The sequence below is a fragment of the Zingiber officinale genome, chromosome 1A, assembly GCF_018446385.1.
Source record: "Zingiber officinale cultivar Zhangliang chromosome 1A, Zo_v1.1, whole genome shotgun sequence".
Taxonomy (NCBI): Eukaryota; Viridiplantae; Streptophyta; class Magnoliopsida; order Zingiberales; family Zingiberaceae; genus Zingiber; species Zingiber officinale.
Window position 1 is genome coordinate 144,107,264 of NC_055987.1, and position 9,068 is coordinate 144,116,331.

General features: G+C 33.4%; 1 protein-coding gene across 1 annotated transcript; it reads right to left on the reverse strand.

Moving 5' to 3' along the window:
- Positions 1 to 248: 248 nt before the first annotated feature.
- LOC122010774 (cytochrome b5-like) lies at positions 249 to 8,518 on the reverse strand. Its single transcript, XM_042567256.1, has 3 exons — positions 8,435 to 8,518; positions 859 to 925; positions 249 to 499 (listed from the first exon to the last, which is right to left on the reverse strand). The coding sequence occupies exons 1-3, from the start codon at positions 8,516 to 8,518 to the stop codon at positions 249 to 251; spliced, it is 402 nt and encodes a 133-aa protein (XP_042423190.1).
- Positions 8,519 to 9,068: the final 550 nt, after the last annotated feature.

Genomic DNA, 9,068 nt, shown 5'->3' on the forward strand with positions numbered 1-9,068 from the left:
CCTTGATCACCCGATCAATCGATGATATCTGAACGTTGACCACCTTGATTTTGACCTCCATCATAATAGCTATCCTCCGTGGGATGGAGTCCCTCCTTATCACCACATCAGTATTTATTTCACTACAAAGAACTAGTAGACAAACACTTTAACTGCAGAATAGACAAACACTTTAACCGCAGAACTTGTAAATTTCATTCTAGCAATGTTTCATAGTTTTGAGAGCATAAAGCTAGATTGCACAAAGCCTAATCTACTTTGGTGAACTTTCGGACGGCTAGTGCCAGGCCCAAAATTAATATGGGCACAAGGAACTGCAATATTTTGATCAAGAACTCGGATGATTTATCGGGGATGTTGGGTGCCTGCTGAAGTGGTACATAAACGCGCTTTGCTGGAACAGTTGAATAATCTATTTGGCCAATGTAGTACTTTGCCATCATATCCCTGGCAGAATTACTGTGACCTATATCATCAAAATCATTGGTGGCATCCTTTCCTGGGAAGAGATCAAATGAAGAATTTTACTTTTCAACATCATAATATTAGAGTATGGAACTTTGAAATTCAACATTTCAACCAAATCAATCAATCTTCACTAAAAGCACAGTTAACATCTACCAGCCGAGTTAGTACTCGGATGGTAGATTATCACAAGAAAATAGGGATCGAATCCCCGAGGAGTAATCCTTCGAGAAATAAAATCTCTCCCGCCAAAAGAGACACTGCTCAGTCATCATAATTTACCTCCCTTCCAAATAACTTAGGACAGACATGGGACGTTTGGGGTGAATGCATCACCTTTTACCACAACAGTTAACATCCAACATAAACAAGAAAAGGAATGTGCACTTCTACCAGTTGCTGCAAGCAAAATCTCATCACCACCTGGATGATCTTCCAAAAATGAGGTGACATCATAAACCTACAAGAAAGAAATTATTTGCAGGGGCATGGATGAGGGTTCTAGAAAGAAAAAAAATTATACATTATATTTGGCATGGATTTTAGAACGTAAAGTAAAATGGATATAGGTTTCTAATACCTTCCTGAGGCCCTAGTCAAAAACTTCACATTAGAAAGGGTTCATGATTTTATCATCAGTAATCCTATAAAGATCTCATTGAACCGGTTAGTTGATCTATCCACAAATGACATCTCACTGACTTTACTATTGCTATCAATGTCAAAGCTAATGCCAGCCAAAAGTTATCATATTTCTCATGAAAAAAACAATTAAATATTTGCTAGGAGCTATTTGGTTAAAATGTGATTTATGTTTCATGTTGTCAGGTACAATTTAATGGAGGCTTTCATTTATGAATTTGTTAAAGCACAACATGATAGAAAAACAATGGAATTAATATAACATATCCAAGAATGGTAGGAGTTTATTGTTAGAAGGACTCATAATAAGTGAAAGTTGACAACATGGTTTACATGGCCATAGAAAGCAGCTGCAGAAATTTGAATTTTGAACTAAAGATTCATAGGACATTCATTGCCACTTTAAACTAAAGATTATTTTGAATTCTGAAAGCCAGTACGAAGGCCAAGATATATGACATCAAATTAAATCATGCTCAGTCAAAAGTTAAGTAGCAAAACTTTCACTACAAAAATTGAATTTTACTTGTAATATGAACATGAAGGGTGGTATATATATCATCTATGTAAAGCATACATATATAACTCTAGTCTCTTTTCGCAAAACGGCAAGATCATGTAAAATTTCACTTGAGGTTGAAAGTGTCAATTGGTAGTTGGTGTATCAAAGAAACCGATATGGGCAGAATTTGAACCTATATGGAAAGATTCAAATTTTACATTGCATGTTTGGTTAGCAAGAATAGCTATTCTGTTATGAATTTTGGTGGAAATTATTCCAACATCTAGTTACAAAATGAACATGCAATACCAATTCTATTAGACTGGTATTTATTTTTGGTCAAAGATGAAATTGTTAATTATAACTGATTGTGCTCACCAATTTTTGCAACAATAGCTTGTTTTACACTAGAATAATCTGCATTTTATATGCTTTGCACGTACTTATTTACTTTTAATGTGCATCTACACTTAAATTTAAATTTCACAGGGATTTAAATCAAGATTGAGATGAACACTGGTGTGATGCATAACCCATGCAAGTTGGCCAGGAACTTGTGCCCCAGTGGTAGACAACTAAGTAATGCATAAGAGCCAACCCTTGGTAGGAATTTGATGAGAACTGGGTGCTAATAATCTCACTCTTTAGCTATTTCTTCTATCCAAACCCAGTCATATTTATGCTGATATGTTGCAAACTTGCAATCGTTAATCCATGAAAGAAAGAAAGCAATACATAGTTATACTCTGTTCTATATTTCTATCCCATAAGAATAACTACATTATATTCTTTATATTTCATTCCATGAACCAAATGCAACAATAGCGTTTTACCCTTTTTTCCCCTATAAGCATGGCATCAAATCAACCCTACCTCACTCTGACACTTGTGAAATATCAGCATCATAGAGGCTAATGAGTATTCAACTCTCAACTTTTCACTACTAATGATTTCTTACTCTCCATTCAGTGAATCACTTTCAGTAACGAACTCTGGATTTGGTCACACGGAAGAAAATGGAAATAAAAGAGAATAAATCAGTCAAGAGTAGCAACGAAATGTCAATCTCAAGAATCCGAAAAGGTCTGTTGGCGTGTGCTTGTTTGATTCGTGCATCCAAATCCTTTAACACACTGTTTAGGAGGAGGTGAGGGGAGGGGAGGAAAGGGTAAATAAGGGGAAAGGGAACTTTAAACTTTGTTTGGAAAAGAGTGAGCTAAAGGAAAGGAAAAGTAGAGATTGGTAAGATTTAGATGGCGTTTGATTTAGAGGTTTGGGAATGAGGGAATGAATTCATTCCCAAACCTTGTGTTTGGTTGATGAGAATGGAATTAAGATTTTGAAATGAAACCCAAAAACTTGGGTATGGATGAAACTCACCCCCTCCCTTGGATTTTAATGGAATGGGAATGAGAATTAAATTTTGGACGAAAGTACCCTTAGTATATTTGTTCAATTTTTCTTTCATTTCACTCTCTCTCTTTATTCTCTCTCATCATACTTTCTCTCTCCTCATTCTATCATCACATTTCCTCTCTCAATATACTTTCTCTCTCCTCATTCTCTCTCATCACACATTCTCTACCATTTTCTCTTTGTATTCTCTCTCATCACACACTCTCTCTCATTATTCTCTCTCTCTTCATTCTATTATTATATTTTCTCTCTCCTCATTCTATCATCACATTTTCTTTCTCAATATATTTTCTCTCTCCTCATTCTCTCTCATCACACATTCTCTATCATTTTATCTCTGTATTCTCTCTCATCACACACTCTCTCTTATTATTCTCTCTCTCTCTTCATTCTCTCCTCATTTTTTCATCACACTTTCTCTCTCCTCATTCTATCATCACATTTTCTTTCTCAATATACTTTCTCTCTCCTCATTCTCTCTCATCACACATTCTCTACCATTTTCTCTCTGTATTCTCTCTCATCATTTTCTTTCTCTTCATTCTCTCCTCAATTTTTCATCATACTTTCTCTCTCCTCAATCTCTCTTACCATACTCTCTCTACATTTTCTCTCATCACACTTTCTCTTTATTTTTTTCCATCACACTTTCTCTTTTATCACATTTTCTCATCATACTTTCTCTCCTTAATCTCTCATTTTCTCTCATAACATTTTCTCTCTCTTCATTTTTTTCCCACGACTCTTTCTTTCTCAACACACTTTCTCTCTCATCATACTTTTTCTCTTTTCAATCTCTCCTATCACGTTCTCTCTCCTCATTTTCTTTCATCACACTTTCCTTCTCTTCATTTTTTTCTCATCACACTTTCTCTCTTACATTCAACTTTCTTTTTCATCTAATTTTTTCTCTTATTTTCCTCTAAGAGTAAAAAAGGAAATTTAGGTTCATTCCGATTGAAAATATTCAACTAACCAAATATTATTTTTAAGAATGATACACAATCTCATACCCATTCCCATTCCACAATACTATGATACTCATTCTCATTCCGATTCCTAGGAGAGAACCAAACGTCACCTTAACCTTCCTTATCCATGAAAAAGAAGATTTTCTTATACCCCAAAATATTTTTTGTTCCAATCTTATCCCTGTTAATATTAATTCCCAAATTATCCTTGTTCCAATTTTATGCTCTTTTATTGTCTCTTTTTGCTAGAAGTGTTCCCCTCTTTGCGTTTTTCCTTTCTCTCACGACACAAGCTATTGCCAATTGTGTCTTCCTCTTCTTGCGACCGCTTCATCGTCTTCTCAGAGGTCGGAGCTAGCTCGTGCAGCCACGCAGGTAAGGTGTATTTCCACCCATTTCCTTTTGGATTTTTGGTTGTAGGGTTCATAGCTCTAGTTGTTTGGTTGCGGCTTCTGTTGATTCACTCTGTTTTGATTAATGTCGTTTGGTGTTCTTAGTTTAATTAGAGACTAATTTTTTTATCTGAGCTTGTGAATTTGTTAGAATTTAAGGTTGCGTTCTACAATTGGATTTGTTGAGTCAAAGTTTGTGCTGTGTGTTTACACGTTCATGTTAAATTGTGGGTTGAATTATGGATGTGAATTTTCTATCTTGTTATAAATTAAGATGATGGAACCTAAGTGGTGAACTAGGAGCCACTAGCAAGCAATCCTCCTGTACGTTTTTTAAGGCTCATACTATCATTGTCCCATGAAATGAGTATTCCATTCCATTTCCCCATCTGACCAAGAAAGAGCAAGAAGAAAACATTAGACATATGTATTTGTCTCTCTCTCTTTCGTTTTTGTTTTGAAAAATAACAAGAAAAATATCAAGTCATCACTATTTACTTATCACATTTGCTCATTTATTTTACTTCTTTAGTAAACATTATTTTCCTAATTGTTTCTTGTTTAATTATTTGCTTTTACTCATAATTTACTTTTTTCAATTATTTGATTATAGTTCATTTATTTGATTATAGATGGGTGATCAAAGTGGTAAACGTAATGATTTCATTAAGTTGCATCGTATGCATCAACTCGCATCAGCCCAAGCTGTTTGTTTGGTTGCGGCTTGGTATGTGCGAAATATGCACAAACAAAATAGTCAAATTTTTCATGTTGTACGTTTAGAAGGGGAACGTGTACGAAATCAATTAATGACAAAAGTATTAACTAATGATCAATGTCGTAGTATAATTAAAATGGGTTCTTCTGCTTTTGTGAGTTTGTGTAATCTTTTTGTCAAAAAAAAAGGTGGTTTGCGACCTACAACAAGGATCACTATGGAAGAACAAGTAGCAAAATCACTTTATTTGCTAGGTCATAATGTTACAAATCATGAACATTGCTTCTTTTACTATCGATTAGGAGAAGTAGTGAATCATCATTTCCATAATGTTTTAAGAGCTATAATAGAATTGGAGGATAAATTTCTCAAACAATCAGATGGGTCACAAGTTCCTTAAAAATCTTCAATAGCAAGATTCTACCTATTTTTTAAGGTGAAAATATTATTCTTATCTTTTGACTAGTATAGATTCATGCCCATATGTTCATAATTATTAATAATTTAGACATGCTTATATCAAGATTGTATTGTAGCAATAGATGAAACACATATTTGTGTTAAAATTTCTCCCTTTGATGCCCCAAAGTTTAAAGGTAGAAAGGATTTCCAACACACAATGTTTTAGCAACTTGCACATTTGATCTGAAATTCACTTATGTCTTAACCAGATGGGAAGAATAATAAAACATGCATTAACTAAACAAATGTGTCTTAAAATTCCAAAAGGTAAATTGCATGGCATATATTGTGATTAGGCTTTCCTTGCTTTGATAATTTAATAACATATAATTTATTTTAGGAAATACTATCTTGTTGATGTTGGATTCATGTCGAAAAGCAGCCTTATTACACCATATCAAAAAGAACATTATCATTTGAAAGAATATAGCCACAATTCACCACGAAATGCTCAGAGTTATTTAATCTTCGACATGCAATTGAAAGAGCTTTTGGAGTCTTTGTGAAGAGATTTCCTATTATAAGAAGTTCAACGGAGACATATTATGACGTTGATACTCAAAAAGAAATTATTCTTTATTGTTGTATTTTACACAATTACTTGATTAATGTTAATCCAGATGAGGGATTGCTTACCGAGGTTGATGTTGAACATTGTAATAATAGTGACCATCGAGAGGAAAATCATAGTAATAGAGATGATCATGAAGATGCAAGAAGGGGGGAATTGCTTAGGATTCCATAGCTACGTATTAATAGGTGATATTTATGTTTATTTGTTTATCTTGTGGTTTTGGACCAATTCTCTTGTAATTGGATGATTGTGAATGTTGACATTTTAATTTGTTATGTTACTTGATTATGTTATATGGTTGTTTATGTGATTGTGTGTTTTGATTGTTACTATATTTTTGTTTTTAAGGATGTAAGTGCAAGCAAGGCGAATGATCAATGTGTTTGGAATAAAGTAATGCATGATGCTCTTATCGATGCATTTTTGAACCAACATAATATAGACAATAGGGTTGGTGGAACTTTTACTACACATGCATTTGAAAATATTGTGAATGAATTTAAAAAAAAAAATTCCCAACAAACCCATCGATAAGTACAGGATTCAAAATCACATTAAACAATTAAAAGAGGTTGGTTTTCTTGTTTTGATCTATTCAATAATGATATGAGTGGTTTTGCATGGGATCCCACCACACAAATGTTCATTGTTGAACTTGAGGTTTGACAACAACTAATTGAGGTGTGTTCCATGATATGCATTTGAAAACTATATGATTTTCTCTTGTGAATATTATGAATAAATATTTGATACAATTATATTGTAACTTGTAGATAAAACCAGAAGCTGACAAATGGAAGAGCAAGCCTATTAGAAATTATGAGAAGTTAATTCAAATATATGAGAAAGATAGAGCTACAGGACAGCATGTTGAAACTACGTTAGAAATGCGAAAGAAAAGAGCTAGCATGGAAATGGAGAATAATGTTGTTGGAGATCATTTTGAAACAATTGATGAAGTTGAATTTATGATATCTCAACAGGAAATTTATTTGGACAATTCAGATGTAGTTAATGAGGATGCTCAAATTCCAACTCCTGGTTCTGAACCAACTAAATCTCAAGCTAACTCTTTTGTTGGAGTATCATCCAAGAACAAGAGCACAAAAAAAAGTGAACAATAGTGCAAAGAAAGGTAAAGTTGTTGATGATGGTATAAGCAATGCAATTGAACAAGTAGCTCAAACCATTATGAGTTCAACGTCTAAAATAGTTAAGTGAACTTCCTATTTCTAATAATGAAGTGTGGAGTTTGTTGAGTCAATTAAGTGTTGAGTAACATAAAATTTCTACATGCTATTTGTATCTTGTTCAACACCCACAGATGTTGAGAGCTTTACTTGGATGTCCTTATGAATATCACAAAACCTTGTTATACCAAATGATGGATGAAGAGAATCCACCGCATGATTAGTTTGTTGCTTGTTATGTAATATATAATTGGATGATTATATTTGGATACTATGTATTAGGCATTTGGATGCTGTGTACTTGGATGATTTGGATGTTTGTTAGACTATTATTTAATGTAAGACTTGTTACTTGATGATTAGATATACTTTGTCTTATTATGGTGGAATGGATATTGCTTTTAAGATGGTCTATTTTTTACTTCACTCTTTTTAGTTGCTAAATTAAGCAAGGGATATAGAGCTTGCAAAGGGCATTGAAACTTGTATTTTCTAATTGTAATTCTCTCCTAGTTGCAAGATGGTTTGGCATACCATTAGATGTTTTCTACCAAATAGATGATGAATTGATAGAAAGAGCTTTGATAACTTGCTCTGTTATTTGTAGGATTTTTAAATATTATTGAGGCATAACAGAAGTGAATATGAAGTGGTCTAGAATGCTGTGAAATTATTCATTTAAAACAAAGAAAAGTAATAAAAAAATTTCCAAATAAATAAAGCAATTGATGATTTATTAATTAAATGGTAATATAAAAGAATTGATTTTTTGTATTTAAAAATAATTAATTTAAATGGTAAAATAAAAGAATTAATTTTTTATTCAAAAAGTATATATTTATAAAATAAACATTAATATTACAAAAAAATTCAAATAAATGTCAAATTTAAGAAATATATTTAACCTTCATTCTCCTCCTATCCTCATACATTTTAAGTTAATGAAACTTTACTCAGTAGATATAAATATTTTACTTTCCCTCGCGTTCTCTTCCTTCTCCTCCCTTCCCCTTATGAACCCTCACCCCATCCAAACGAACCGTAAATCGAAGAGATAACAATCAAAAAGAAAAAAAAAAAAAACAGATGGAGGAGCACGTACCTTTCCATGGATGATGAGCCAGCAATCTTTGATGACGTTGTGCTTGACGACCTCGTCGAAGTGATGCACCTTGGAATCAGCCATCTCCTCCGTCGGTTGATGGGGGCGATGCGAATCTGCGATTCAAAAAAACGAGGGTTTCATTTAGAAACAGTCTTTTCGCGCCGCTCGTCTGATCCAGCTTCCGGGGGGCTGCAAGTTGCCCGAGTTCTAACTTGTTAAGCCCAAATAAGGCCCGTATAGAGCCCTTTCAATTCGGTCCATTAGCAATAATGTTGGTTTTTTAGTAAATTGGTTTAGATATTTAAATTATTAATACTACGATAAGTATGTGTTAGCAATGAAATGAACGGTACAAAATTAGTATGTATAAATTAGACAAATAATGTAGCATTAAACTAAGGGGGCGTTTGGTTTAGGGTAATAGGAGTGGGGAATGGGAATGGGAATTATTGATTCCCATTGTTAATGTTTGGATTATCGGAATAGGAATACAAATAAGGGAATGAATCCTTGAAATTGGGTAATAACTCATTCTCATGTACCTCCCCTTCAATGAGCCATTATCTTATTTTCATCAATCAAAATATTCCCTTATTCCAAAAATACCCTTGACTTAAAACTAAAATTTTCT

Bases quoted from the DNA above. Each gene is read 5' to 3' on its own strand.
- LOC122010774 (XM_042567256.1), bottom strand. From the start codon at position 8,518: ATGGCTGATTCCAAGGTGCATCACTTCGACGAGGTCGTCAAGCACAAC. The intron at 926-8,434 runs GTACGTGCTCCT...TCTTTCTTGTAG, and splicing joins GGCTCATCATCCATGGAAAG to GTTTATGATGTCACCTCATT. The intron at 500-858 runs GTAGAAGTGCAC...ATCTCTTCCCAG, and splicing joins GATTTTGCTTGCAGCAACTG to GAAAGGATGCCACCAATGAT.